This window comes from Anarrhichthys ocellatus, unplaced genomic scaffold (genome assembly GCF_004355925.1).
Source record: "Anarrhichthys ocellatus isolate YVR2014 unplaced genomic scaffold, GSC_Weel_1.0 scaffold10, whole genome shotgun sequence".
Taxonomy (NCBI): Eukaryota; Metazoa; Chordata; class Actinopteri; order Perciformes; family Anarhichadidae; genus Anarrhichthys; species Anarrhichthys ocellatus.
The window spans coordinates 4,272,124-4,287,201 of NW_022280040.1; the positions used below are offsets into that span (position 1 = coordinate 4,272,124).

Consider the following 15,078-nt stretch of genomic DNA (forward strand, 5'->3'; position numbering starts at 1 on the left):
TAACAGAAGTGACACGAGAGGGTACAACTGAAAGCTGAATAAGACGTTTTTGGGCGACCAATAAGTTAAAATTAACTTCCATACACAGAAAACACACTGTGAAAGCGCTAAAGTTCTAAGACGAAAACACAGACAGCACACAAACCTGAAAATGCTGCGGTAGCGACTTGTCAATTACAAGGTAGCCATGCTCTAAAACATACCCTGCTTTATCGTCTATTTTACTATAAATGGGACTATAATTTACTAAATAAACAGCATGTTGCATTGAAGAAGACTTGAATATAATGATTGAGAGCATAACTGTTTGCTGAAGTAATAAATCAAGTCGAGAAGTAGCGTCATTTTGTCATAGACTTCTATACAATCAGAATTATTTTTGCAACCAGACGAGTCGCCCCCTGCTGGTCATTAGAAAGAATCAGGGTTAAGGGCACTTTCGCATTGGCGTCACTTTTCAGACCAGCAGGTTGGCACCTCGGACAAACCAGACCGTACATGACATTAACACATACACACACACACACACACACATACACACATGTTTATTTTCTGCTTCCATCTCCTCACAAATTCCTGGAACCTCAAAGGTAGTTATTCTAAAAATAGCTCTCCTCCACTTCCTTCGTCTCCCTCCTCTATTCCTGTTCGGGCCGAACCAGAATTCCACTCACTGTCACCGTGTTTGTTTCCTGGATCTCTAGTATGACCCTTCTCAGTGGGAACAATACCCAGGAGGCTCTGCTCTGTCGCTCTCGCTGTGAAAGTGACCAAAAGGTCTCGGAGGTCCGGAATGACGGCTTCGACCTGGGGTTCAAGTCAGAATGTCTATATCCTGTAGTAACAGGATGCCAGGAGATGGACTGGAGTAACGTTCCTCATATCCTGACTCCTCTGACTCCTTTGCTCCTCCTCCTGTTTCTTCATCTTCACATACTTTTCATGTAGGTTTGGAGGATGGGGTTAAGAGGGGCAGAGAGGGGCCTGAGGCTGATCAGAGGTGGCGTCAGGAAGTAGCATATACTTTACAGGACTGAGAGAGGAGGCGGAGGAGGAGCTCAGTTGCGTCTGAGAGGGTCGCCTCACTCTGGGAGGAGGGATATCAACCAGTTCACACTGGGGGTGCAGGAGTGGGGGGAAGTGTGTGTGTGTGTGTGTGTGGGTGAGATGGGGGTGGGGGGGTCCACCTCTTCCCTTGAGACTGGGTGGGAGGCTTCCACTGTGTCACAGAAACTCTAGTAAACATTTCCTTTAGGCTGCTTCCAAGAAAACAACAAGGTTACACAGTTACACCAGTGTCCATGTAGCCAAGTATTATAAAACCAACACTGTGAGACCACATGCAGCATCATCTGGGGCTTCTTATGACAAATTGGACTATAATTAGCATCTTCTAGAGGTTTCTGTAAAGGACCTGCGACTATCTTATCATTAGAAGCTAAAACAAAAGCTCAAACTGAAGTGGAGCCAAGAGTATCTGGATTATAGCTCAAACCTGCACAACATGGAACCCAATTCCAGAAAGACCTGAGTCGTAAAAGAAAAAAGGTAAATAATTGAATCAATGAAAGCGTGATTCAATTTAGCTGCTTCAGTTACAGGGTCCTGGCATCAGGACTGAGACTTGAGCTTGAGTTACACTTGCTAACATCCCGACAATGAGGTTTTGAGTCTTGACTTGGACTTTTTTTTGTCTAACAGCAAATCAAATGCTAATGACGAAGACCAGTTTCCTCCTGTGTATTATCACAGTCTTGGGTGTTACACATCACATGTGACTATGTTCCTTCCTTATTTGCAATGTTTAAATATCAAATCAGTCATTGTGATGCTGGTGACTGTCGTTGTCTGATTTCTCCATACACGTTTGATGGGTGTTGTCCTGTCCTCCCTCCTCCCACAGTTCCCCAACCAGAGCCTGAGTCGAGACCATAGGAACATTGTTTGGAACAGCAAGTACGGCTTCACCGTCCAAACTCCAACCTTCGATTACATTGGCCTCTTCTACTGCCAGACAATCACTGAAGGCGTCACACAGAAGTCACGTATATACTTTGTACACAGGCCAGGTCAGCAGTGCATAACTTCTTTTTAGATACATAAACATGCATATGTGTCTCAGTGAGTTCTATACATATACATAATTTCTATATTTGTTTCTTTCTTGTCACAGTGAGTAACATCATGGAGGTATATTTGAACAGCAGTGGACCTATGCAGGCCCTGAAGGGAGAGAGATTGGTCTTGAACTGCACCGCCATCGGGGAGTTGAACACCAGAGTCAACATCACCTGGGACTACCCTGGAAAGGTCAGACCTGCATTAAAGTCTGGGGAGACAAATTACTTTTAACAGAGATTGAGCAGGCAAGCCAGTTGCATATGCGATGAATGCCGATGTTCATATCAGCCTCGTATCACGCTTGCACAAATGTACAATGCCACATGGTTAACATTATGAAAGGATTAGTTCAAAAACTATTAGGCATCAAAACTATTTGGATGGGTTAGACATCATGTCTGTTTAAATAATAACGTAACAATGCAACGTAACAACCGAAACTACCATAAATAAATACAAAATTCCCATAGCAGACTTTACTATTAATGTTACCCACGCATCCCTTCAATTACATTTTTTTACGTTGCAATTAATGTGATCTCATCTCAAGCTCCAGTAGTCGACCACTTCCTGAGAAGGTCTATGTAATTAAGGACTTATTAGTTGTGACTATAACTTTATCATTATGCTTGATGAGTAATTTAGTATATTTAGCGATAGCTATTATCGCTTCAACGATTGGTGAGAAGTCATTTGGAAAGACCGATTTCTTCTGATAATTTATTTAGTAGAGACAGAACAATGGGTTCACAACTTTACATAAATAACATTTTAACACAGGTGAGCCTTCAGTGTTGATTCTGTGTCTCTTCCTCGCTCTCCACCTCCAGAATAACAACACCGGCTCCACCTCCAAGAGGCTCCTGAAACACAGAACGCACATGTTGTTCTACAATATTCTGACCATCCCGAAGCTCCAGCGTTCAGACCAAGGCCTCTACACATGCCGCGTGACCAGCGGGGAGAAAACCAAACAGCAGAAAATCACTGTTACCGTCTATGGTGAGTGTCTTCCTCTGGAACTCCCTGACATTCAAATGACTCAACTGCAGACATATGAACAAATTACACATTTATATTTTCAAAACTACAGCAAGTTTCATTCTGATGGTGATCAACTCCTTTTTTTTACAGACTGAGTGTGGTGGATTAATGTCACAGCAATTATCAAACTTTAGCATTCGATTGCTTAATCCTTCCCAAATGAATGCATGTGTGTCTTCAATTATAGACCGTCCATTTATTCGCCTGAAGCCCAGACATGGATCTGTGATTGAGGTACAGGCAGGACAGAAATCTTACCGAATCTCTCCCAAACTACGAGCGTTCCCTGCCCCTGAAGTCATCTGGTAAGAGATCAACTTGATCCCTGAAGTCACACCTAACCGCCTTGTTTTTTTGTCTTTAGTTTTGTTTTTCCTCCCTTTTTTACATCTAAATAAATTTGTTTATCTATTTTAATCTCTGGTACACTTTCTCAACACCATTTCTTATGAAAGGCCTTGGATTTGTGTTTGCTCGTCATATTTATTCATTGAAATGATCAAAGTAATTCTGTAATTGCAGACCTCGAAATTATTTTCCACCTTAAAACTTCAACAATCATTCAGTTCCTGAAACTTTGCTCAGAGGTCTTTTTTTTCTGACAGGTTGAAGGATGGCATGGTGGCAGCAGAGCAATGCTCCAGATACCACATGGATGGGAGTTCCCTGGTAATCCGGGACGTGGCAGAGGAGGATGCTGGGAAGTACGCTGTCCTCGTACGAATCCAGGAACACGGACTCTACCAGAATCTCACGCTCACACTTGTGGTTAATGGTGAGAAATTGAATTCTTCACCCACCAACCACCTTTAGCTCTGTCTTAGACTCACCTCAGTGTTTAACTTCTGTGTTTGTGTGTACTTCTTGTCTGACAGTAAGTCCTCAGATAGGGGAGAAAGCGGTGTCGTTGCAAGACCCGGGCTCAGTGCCACGGGGGAGCAGACATGCCCTTCACTGCACATCCCACGGAGTCCCTCCTCCACACATCCAGTGGCTCTGGCATCCCTGCCCGTCCAAAGGCCTGTAAGTAGCCCAGAAGACTAAATGCAGTGCAGTGTGCACATACAAATCTTGCCTCCAAATTTGAGCAGTAAACCATTTGACATTGCACCATCAGGAATTAGCTAGCTTCACTATTGAATAGTATAAAATCCTTTACACCTGTCTTTACTAAAGAGCACTATTTAGCTATTTTGACGAGACAAATTAGACAGCAAAACATATATGTTAAGTTGAAATAGTCATACGATGTAATGACCCACTGTTGCTGTTTTTAGTTGATATCAATTGAAACTTTGAATTACTTGTACATATTTTGGGGGCAAAGGCTAAAATGAATATCAGTGCTATAATGTTACAAACACATGCAGCACAAAAAATTGTGTCTTTGTTTGTTTTATCTGATTTGATGGTCTGTGTGTGTGTGTGTGTGTGTGTGTGTATGAGTTTGAAAAACGAGACATGTTTTGTCTATTTCAGCTTGTGTTCAGACAGCATTTCCTTCTTGTAACCAGAACAGATGCCTTTGGGGGCCTTTCATGTGTGGAGAATGTGTGAAAATCGGTGTGTGTGGGTGTGTGTGTGTGTGTGTGTGCGCGCCCACATATATATGTGTGTGTGTGTCTCATCATGTTTGTGTTTATGTTTGCTTGCTTGTGTAACTCTTTCCCATTATGCTTGTTCTCTTACTGTCTGCGTTTCCCTTTTCATATGTTTGTTTAAGTGTATACAAATGTGTAGCCTGTGTGTGGCAGAATGTGTGTGTGTGTGTGTGTGTGTGTGTGTGTGCCTGGTACATTCACAGACACAGTACACTGCGTATCTCAGACTTGAAAGGACAAGAGAAAAAAAACACACTTCAATGGAAACCAGTTCCGTGCTCTCAGTCACGATTTGTTGGTTTCCAAATCAAACGCTATGATTTAATGAATTTCCTGTCCAGGACGCAGGCTAAGAGGCCTGTTTATTATTGTGATTGCACGCTGCATCCTGTGATGCCATTTCTTATATCTGACACACACACTATATATAAAGTTCTCATGAGAAATGGCCCAACCCAGTGATGTAGAGACAGTCATTTAGTCAACACACCCGAGTACTCAAGCCGGCACTTGGCTGAAACATTGATTGAGTTGTTCTCGGAGGTCAGTCACTTATTGTGTTGCTTATGACCAAGTCAGAAAGGTTAAGTATCACCTGAGAGCACCACGGCAGCCGCCCATACTTCATTCCCACTGACATCATCAGTGTACTTGCCCCTTAACACTGGCACTCTCCAATGGCGCCATGCCGAGGTGCCTCCAGCGTGGTTTCACCCGTCCATCTCTGCCAAATGCCAAATGTAATCTACACAATGTACATGAACATCTTTTAGGAGAGCAGGTGGTGCTAAAGTATCTGATATGTTTTTGTCAGAGTGATATAAACTCTTTATCCTGCAAAAATGTACCTAGACAATCTCTTGCATGTTCAGGAAATATATTCAGATGTTCAGGTAAAAACTATTGAAGTCTTGCTTCTGTTGTACTTCGTTATGGAGTTATAGTGTAGATGCACAGTATGTATGAGAGCAGAATGTATCTTGTTTTGTTGTGATGAGAGTCAAATGCAATCTGCACATGAAGAAAATTTGCCAAAATACAATTCTTTGTATGATTCATTTGGTAAATCAATGATTGATATTGACTTTTAAATTGCTTCTGAGTGGGTTGTAAGTCAAATTTCAATTTTAAAATCACACATGCATACAAACATGCAAAAGCATTACTCACAACAACAACAACAACAGCATCAAGATTTCACTAGACCACTGAAGCTACAGTTTATCACCAAAAAGGATCTAAATAATAATTGCACAGTGATGTTTCACTGGCTGATTCATGGTCCTAAAGCTCTGTTCTGGTTCTGGTTCTGCTGCAGTGTCTGCATTGAGTGTGTTTCTTTAGTTAGTTTTTGGCTGGAACCTCACTAGCACCTTGTTCTTTGCAGCCCGGCTGCACCACGAGCCTGACGCCGCGCTGGAGGAAGCCCAGGGACATTGGACCAGGCTGGGCCAGGCTGATGAGGGGCCTCGCGCCTGGGTCCTGGGCTCACTCCTGGGTCTGGCCCTGGGAACCACAGCGCTCTTATCTGGCCCGGGCAGGAGGCGCACTGGGCTTCCTGTGCAAAAATCAGAGCGCTTTTCCTCTCGTTGTTTGGCTTCCTCTCCGACGCGAGACGCTTCCCAGCAGCGTGATTGTCCCTTCGTCTTCAAACGTGGCACAGTCCGCTTCCTCAAGAGCTTGATCTATTCTTGAGAGACCCCCCCCACACCCCTTCCCCCAACTCTGCTGCCCCCTACACATACCTCTCCAACACCTTCCCTCACCAGCTCTGCCCTCCACCCCAACCAAGCATCAAGAACAACTCCCCATCGCCTTCCACCCTGGAGCCCATCCCCTTCACCACCGCCAAGTCCACACACTCATCAGTGCTTGTCCACAGCAGCCAGAACCCTCAGGGACATTACCATTGACCCCATGTGATGATCCTGTGCGTGCTAAACTGGTGTGGAAAGTGAGGAAAGTGATTTGGAACACTGTTGAGCAGTGAAGACCAGGAGACACAGGAAACAAAGAGGAAAATAAGCCACATCAATAAGGATATAAGGACACCTGCTTTACTGATTATTTATTTATTTCCTTCATTTTCCCAATTTAAGTCAGCCCCTTGCACCAAGCCATCCTGTAGTTTTATGCTTTTTGCATTTCACAGACGTTTTGAGCCAGAAGAAGTGCAATTCCATTCATCCACCAGCCACATTTCTGGAGCTGCTTTGCTTGTTTTTTGTGTCCTAGAGTGGTACTATAATGGGTGCATGAACCGTGCCTGTCCTAAGCCCCAATCTGATTCTGACATCCACAAATGCTGTGAGTTTCTGTTCCGATTTTAAGCCACTGGTAGAGGGTCAAATGTGCTCAACTTGGACGGGCAAAACAGGAGAGAGGACAAGCTTTGTGTTGTTCACTATGGGATGCCTACAGTTCTCTATTAAAAGACTGACGGTCAGCAGACGCCTACCATGTAGGAAGTGTCCACAGACCAGAGACTATGCCCTCTGTCATATTACGTCATCCAGTGTCATCCCATGTCAAAATGTTATGTTTGTCAAATGATGTCAGTATAACGGCCCTCTTGTCTTTGTATTGAAAGTTAATTAAAATCAAAATGTATGAGTGCCATAAGTGTTTTAGTAAAGTCCAGTTCTGTGTATGTAAAGCAAGTGTGAGAGTGTGTGCACTTGTGCAGGAACGTCAATGTGTGTCTGGGCGTGTGTGCGTGCGTGTGTCTACGGGTGTCACCCAATGTGATTCATTCCTTGTATACAGATGTTCTATGAGTAATATATGAATCTAATATTTAATAATTTTATACAACTAACTTACATATGACGAATGACAATATTTGCCAACTTTGTATGAAGCTGTATTGAAGTGTTATATCAGTTGTTTGTGTTTTTGCATTAAACTTTGCTTATATTTGTGTATTGGTTTATGCCGCCCTGTGTTTTTTGGGGGTTTGAGACGAGAACGGACAGGGACAGCGGTTAAAGTGTATTCTAAGCTAGTGAAACAAGACAGGAAGAAAAGGCAGGAGATGACCCCCACTGATACACAACTCATTCATATTTCCAGGCGGCTGCTGCTCACCCTGTTCTCAGTTACACACTGTGTGAATGTGGCTGTGGCATGACTGTATGCTTTTTCGCTTTTCTGTTTCTAACCACGTTTATGTCAACACACCCATCTAACTAATCATATTTGTGTGTGCGAGTGCCACTTTGATTGAGAAAGGTTTTCCTGGGAAGCTTGGGAGTGTTGGTGTAATCTCTGCCTGTGTGATGGGTGTGTTTGGTGTGTGTGTGTGTGTTTGGTGTGTGTGTGTGCGCGCGTTTGGTGTGTGTGTGTGTGTGTGTGTGTGTGTGTGTGTGTGTGTGTGTGTGTGTGTGTGCATGCGTGCATTTGAGCATGTATGGGTCAGGCCCGTGGTGTCATGCACAGGGTGGGTCATTTGTGCAGTTGCACATGCCAAGAGGAAGAGCAATCAGGGAGCAGAGAGGAACCAACCTCAGGGAGGAGCTCAGCAACAGACAGAAAGGATACAGACAGAGACGGGGCAGTGACACATCTATAAACAGGCAATGGATCAATGAACAGAGTGGAAATGACAGTTTACAGCGAGGATGATGGTTGATGTCTAAATAATGAAGCTCCTTTCTTTTGATTATGAGATTTTGCCAGATAAATAGATAGATAAGTATCCCCTCTTTATAATGCACAGATGATGCCCTACAATCAGTATTTTATTTTGCATATACTTCAAATCATGCCTAATATTTTTGGTGAATATAGAGACAGTCACTTCCTTGCTGGCAAAAGTTAGAGGGAGATACAAATTCTTACATACAGTATTTTTGCTCTGCCATAAAACATTGACCTCCTTTGTAATGCAATCTTTTTGTATAACCTTGTTAAACATCGATACGTTTCCTCTTTCCTGGCAAAAGTTAGAGGGAATACAAATTCCTTCAGACCACATTTTCAGTCTGCCATGAAATGTATCTTCTCTATAAAAAAAAAATATTGTTCCTAGATGGTACTTGCTACATTTTCATTACATTTATCATTATATTCAATATATATAAGCGGTTCAGCATTGCTTATATAGAACTGTTATGAGACATGGAGACACATTTTCCCTCTACTCTGAAACTAGTTTATCAAGCGTTGTGTGTTTGTGGCCCCTTCATGTATGATTTCAGAGGTTTTCATCCTAAAGATGTGTATAAATAAACCACAAAGCAGCCTGCTCTAGCTCCAGTTCCCACAGCTCAACTAGTGTGTAATCTGTGGATTTAGACTTGTGAGACTCGTAGAGAGGGACAGGAACTCTTGTCCTGGAAATGTGGGATGATTTGTTAAGAATGGAAGGAAGTTGATCCACAGGATTACAAAACCACCTCTGCATCCTCCATAGATGAACAATCCAGCATTACATAGCAACCCAAAGATCCTATTGTCAGCCTGCAGGACAGGGTAAGAGGACATGATGCCATTGATAAAAAAGGTTTGGTGATGATGATTATGTGAATGAAGGTGAAGATAGCATCAAGCAGTGATGATCAAGGCATTTCCCTGGTCATCCTCCTGCTGAGCACAGCTGAGAAAAACACACACAGACACACCTGGAGGCAGCATAAAATGACTTGTGTCAACACAGCTGAGTCTCTGTCCCTATCCTCCTCCTCATCCTCCTTATTCAAGGTGTGTGTGTCCAACGTCGTCCTCGCCATGGAGCCCTGTGATCGAGAGAATCCCCGCCACGTCCAAAAGCAACCACATCCTGAGTATTGCGCACAGACAGGAAGTGCTTCAGGGAAAGAATAAGGTAGGTGAAGCATTGTAATACACACTGTGACTGACAGAAGAGCCCAGTGTGTGTAAGTAACAGGATTTTTATATACTGTCGAAATTTAGGTTAAAAACACTAAAAACAACCCGATTTGGATAAGCTCAAAGGTACAATAACTACTATACTATACTAACTATAATTTATCCTGGAAAAGTATCTTAATTGCAATAATTAACAGATTAATTGATGTAAATGGACCAATATGAACAGAAGTTAGATCATATGTTACATCTCTAAAATGTCACTGTATAGTTTAACTTGCTAAAAAGTTCAGATGCTAAGAAAATATTGTAGTTTCACTCAGTGTATCATCTCTGCCCTTCTTTGCTCACGTCTCCCACACATTCACAGATACACACCTTTATTAATACTTATCAACAGCTTGTGTGATGAGCTGCCCACTGGGTTGGAAGTGTGCAGGAGGCCTGGCTCAGAGACCCCTATTGTCTGCTCACGGGCCCATGGAAAATATGATTCCTGCCATCAGTGGCAGAGGTTAGGAGCCTGAACCTTAAATGTGTGCATGTGTGTGTGTGTGTGCGCTAAGTGCCGGTTTGATCATGCGGATGTTTGTGCTCTCCATAGACAGTGGGGGTCCTGACTGTGGCAGAGGCCTTTGTGTCTGGAGTGTATCGCTGCGTTGCCTCCAACTCTGCCGGCACAGACCAGCTAGACTTCCACTTCTACGTCACAGGTGAGAAATCATCTCCTCAGATAAGCAACTCATGAGTGGTTTTTTTTTCTTGACTGCATGTGATTTTTTTTTTCATAGATGATATCAGAAATTACAGCAAACTATTTTCTATACGTAATCTTTCCTCTCCTCTCTTTCTATTCCCAGAATTTCGCTTTAAATAGTTTCTGTCTTCTTTCTGTCACCTGCTGGACTCACTCTACTCCCTCCTCAGTTTCTTTATGAAACTAGTCAGATATCAGCTGATTCACTTGATGCTTTGATCTTTTTTGTACTGATATTCAATCCAAAATAATGAGTGAAGATGAAATAATGTTAATTCTTCTGTTCTGTTTGGTCAGAAATACCTTTGTTTGAGTTTTACGTGGTGAAAAAATATGCAATTAATTATCTTTCTTCAACCTGAAATATATTGATAGAACATTTTCTGTAAAGAACATATACAAGAATATATTTCCCTCAATACAAATGCTGGAATCACACCAGCTGAGTGAAAAGGAGGAGCAAGTGGGGAGGGTGAGAACAGAAGATGGGCAGCGATGAAACGCTGAGTCTTCAGGCTGCAGAATACTACTGTATATGGAGTTGTTACTACTGTGTTAAGGTCATTTCACCATTTGTGAGCCAGGTGATGCAAGGTCGGAAACGTGCAAAAGAGACACACCGGCAATGTCACTGCTCTGCTGTGGAAAATCTCAGAGTTCCAACTGACCTAGAGGGATGGGACAGCAGCTGCGTCAGTACCATCCAATACATCACAATTCAAAGCTGCTCAATTAGATTCATATTGAAGAAATGCAACTTTTCTCATCTAAAAATCTGAAACTTGCTCAAAAGTATTTAGACATTATTAAATTCTCAAGTGGTATCTGATTACAAATTTGAGAATTTTTTAAGGAAAATGTGGAATATTGTACAGACTACCAGATACAAGAACTCAAATAAGTAGATATTTTAAATAGTTAAAAAAAGTTACGTATCAGAAGAAGAAACACACCTTAATGATCGTTGAAATCCTTGGCAGAACAAAGTAGCGTACGTGCATCGGTACATACTACAGTTATGTGTGTCATGTGGTTAGATTGGTTACTCGGCCTACAGGTAAAGTTTATTTAGTGCATATGTGTGTGCATGTGTGTGTCTGTGCAGAGGGCTGTGCTGAGCTGTGTGTGAGCGAGAGCGAAACAGGAACCTGGGGCTCTTATCGTTCCACTTCCCCGTACAGCACACTTCCTTGGACTGGCAGGTCCACTTTATTTCGGGAGGCCTTGGGGTGTTCGGGAAAGATAAACACTATCTGCCATCAGGAAACTCTCGAGCCGTTTCCACGGGAAGTTTCGGATGGCTAAAGTAAATAAAAAGCCTTTTCACTGTATTCCACTAGCTGCTTGTATACCCACAATAGCCATACAACATTGTCGTCAATAATGGAGGATTGGTTGAATCAGCTCTCCTGGTTTCATGCACCGGACAGGATCCACACACACTTATCTAGAAACTGAGAGGGTTTTTTCCATCAAACAGGAGATCAGTGGAGGTTTGTATTTGGTTCACGTTCCCCCTCCCTCACCTCTTCTTCCACGTGTTCTCCTCTCTTTTTCCCTCAGACGTCACAGGGGGCTTCAGTGTGAGCCAGAGGGAGGAACCCAGAGAGGGTGGAGACCTCCATCTCACCTGTGTAGCCAATAAGTACCTGTACACAGAGCTGTCATGGCATCGAGTTAATGACACTGAGGACGCCCAATCCCGCAGCCAGCAGCTCACATCGGGGGAGTTTTCCAATTGTCTGGTCCTGTTGCTAAACAACCTAACAGCCAGAGACTCCGGAGCCTACAGCTGCTCCACCCGCCACCTGATCACGGGACAGGAGACACACCTGGACACACAGGTGGTGGTCACAAGTGAGTAGTTGCAAATTTACGACCTCCTCCTCATCGTCCTCCTCATCATCTATAAGCCCATAGTCTGCACTGTGCATTTTTGGGACACTTGCTTTAAAATAAATTAACATGTAACTTTAATAAACAATAATAGTAAGTAATCATCTCATTTATACCACTCGTTTTTTATTGAGTTTTTAGCTTGTTTGCACACAATTTATGCTTTTTTCTGTTCATTTTTTGATTACTCTACAAAGAATAAATTAGTACGTAAAGATGTCTTCATGAACCACTTTTCAAAACAATTATTTCATTACATACTTCAATTTTGCCATCTCAATTTCACAAATCCAATTTTAAATTTTGTTTTTATTTATTTGACTTTTTAGACCATTTTGAGTAACTTGAATAATATTTAATATTTTTCAGAGTAGAATATTTTAATGCTACAAAATCAGCGCTATCTCATCTTCAACCTATTATATATTGTATTCAAATTCACCATACTTGGTATTTGCCTTTCCTTGCATTCTTACAAATGATATGCAAGAATTAAAAAACGTCTTCACGGGCTAATTTATTCAGGGACCCGAGAGCTGAACAAGGGCCCTTGAAAATACCAGAGATGAATATTTATTGCCTCCGGCTCTCAGTTGTTAGGGCCTTGATTTTCTTGCGGAAAAGGGATTTTCTTAATTTCTAATTTAGTTGGTAATAACTCAACTACACGTACATAAACACAAACAAACAAACAAACAACCACTCTCTCACAAAGTTTTGGCTGTTGGGAATCGGGTCCCCTCAGCTTCCTGGGGCCCCACCCTGCCTTTGCTCTTGCGCTCCTGCTCAGCACCTCTTTCACGTGGGAATGAGCTCTTGTCTGGAGGAAGAGCACACAATGGTACTTCCCACAATGCCACATTTACAGGCCCCCACACAGGGCCGGAGGAACAATCAGCCAATCAGACACTGTCAGGCCCAAGCCCCCGCGGACAATCATCAATTGTTGTCCAGGAGGAAGATAGGGGAAACAACAATCAGTCGCCTTGGTTAAGTAACTTTTCTTCATGTCTTTTTCTGCTGTTCTCTATACAATCAGGGTTCAACGCGTCAACTTCCTCCGCCAGGATCACCACAAGGGAATTACTATAGAGACAGCGTGACCAGAGAGAGAGAAGTTGGGGAGCGAAAATGAATCGAATAGAGGGAGAATGGAGGAAAAGATTAAAAGGTTTTAAGAGAGTCAGGAAGCGATGTGGTCAAATTATAGTGTGATTATTGTTGTGTAATTATATTGCATGAGAAGGAAACTAAAATAACTGCATTCAACTCATTGTTTGCACTCATTGTCCAATAACCGTTCACATAATGTAATACTACATTGTCGTTGCTATTAGAAATGGGTTGGTACTGCGGGGTATTTCAGGGTGAGTAAGGGGCCCAGGAGAAACACAAACGTCAGCTGACTCACAGGTTGAAGCCACGGCCACTCTTCTGGAAAAATGTGTCACTACCAGTGCACGATTATATTATTGTCCAGAAGTGGCACTGGTCCAGAAAACAGTGGGAGAAAATAGCTCTGCTTTCACTTCATCACAAATCTGTTTAAGTCTATAAATAACTGCAACTGTAATCCGTTATTGCACGATTACAAATATCAAAAGTAAAGTATACACACATTATATTACTATTATTTATACATTAATGTATAAAATGCATTTTAGTTGGTCAGATTGGAAACTCTTTTGACTACTTTATATACAGTATACTGTTGTGTAGTTAACCTAAAATCCAGATTAGATATTTGTATGTAATTCATTCTTTATCTACAGAATTTTCGGGATATATTCATTGGAGTAAAAATGACATTACTTTCCTCAAAAATTAGGTCATTTGAAGTGGCATTAAATGGTACTTGTACTAATAATGTACAAGTACCTCAGAACTGTATTTAAGTACAGTACTTTGTACTTAGTTATATTAAGTAATACGTCAAAAGTGTCACAAACATACACCTAAGCAGACATATTCATGGCGTGTGTGTTTCTCCTTTCAGTTCTGGAGCCTCCGGTGCTGCTTGACAATCTGACAGATTGTACCGTAAACGCCAGCACCTCAGTGAGCCTTAGCTGTCCCTCTGAAGGCATCCCACCCCCTACTATCACATGGTACAAGGATGAGCGTGCTCTGTCTCAGGGATCAGGTAAAACCAATACCGTAAACATGCAAACTGCAGCTGCATTCAGGAGTCTAAGAGTCTGTGCCACCATCTTTAGGTATTGTGATATCACTAGAAGATGGGACCCTCCATATTGATCGAGTCACAGCGGAGGACCAGGGCCTTTACACATGCCAGGCCACCAATGTGAGGGGATCTGCAGAGAGCTCTGCTTATATATGGGTAAACGGTAAGTGTCCGTCAACCAGTTGTATTTTTCTGCCTTTGATTGGCGGTGTTTACTACTTCTTACAGATAGGACAATTCCATATATGGGTATGTCTGATTGTCCATTGTTCCCAGTCCTGGAAATAGAGTGTGGCTGTACAGACATATAGTACAGTAAATCACATTGTTTTTGTGGATGTAGTATTTATACACAGGAGGCATGGTGTGTCCATTCTATTAATGGGAGATTATATGTCTGTTTATCAATTCTTGTGTAAACATTGATCACCTTAACATAATCCAAATGTGGGATACACTCCTTTTGTTCAGTGCTCCTCATTCAGACACACACACACAAACACATCAGTCATATGTCCGGTGTTGACAGGCCCCATGTGGTTCTGCTACCCCCCAAGTTTGAGCATCGTTCCCTGGCAGAAGGAGTGGCTCTCTGCATGTGTGTGTGTGTGTGTGTGTGTGTGTGTGTGTGTGTGTGTGTGTGT

At 42.4% G+C, this 15,078-nt stretch overlaps 1 protein-coding gene across 4 annotated transcripts in view; it reads left to right on the top strand.

The window, feature by feature from the left end:
- flt1 (fms related receptor tyrosine kinase 1) overlaps positions 1 to 15,078 on the top strand; it is a 31,824-nt gene that overhangs the window by 8,202 nt on the left and 8,544 nt on the right. For all 4 annotated transcript variants that reach the window (XM_031850519.1, XM_031850520.1, XM_031850521.1 and 1 more), the window contains 11 exons: positions 1,904 to 2,069; positions 2,174 to 2,310; positions 2,952 to 3,123; positions 3,353 to 3,470; positions 3,771 to 3,940; positions 4,041 to 4,188; positions 9,468 to 9,591; positions 10,201 to 10,309; positions 11,917 to 12,210; positions 14,246 to 14,392; positions 14,466 to 14,597. In XM_031850519.1, coding sequence (XP_031706379.1) covers positions 1,904 to 2,069; positions 2,174 to 2,310; positions 2,952 to 3,123; positions 3,353 to 3,470; positions 3,771 to 3,940; positions 4,041 to 4,188; positions 9,468 to 9,591; positions 10,201 to 10,309; positions 11,917 to 12,210; positions 14,246 to 14,392; positions 14,466 to 14,597 — 1,717 coding nt within the window. The remainder of the gene's footprint in view (positions 1 to 1,903; positions 2,070 to 2,173; positions 2,311 to 2,951; positions 3,124 to 3,352; positions 3,471 to 3,770; positions 3,941 to 4,040; positions 4,189 to 9,467; positions 9,592 to 10,200; positions 10,310 to 11,916; positions 12,211 to 14,245; positions 14,393 to 14,465; positions 14,598 to 15,078) is intronic.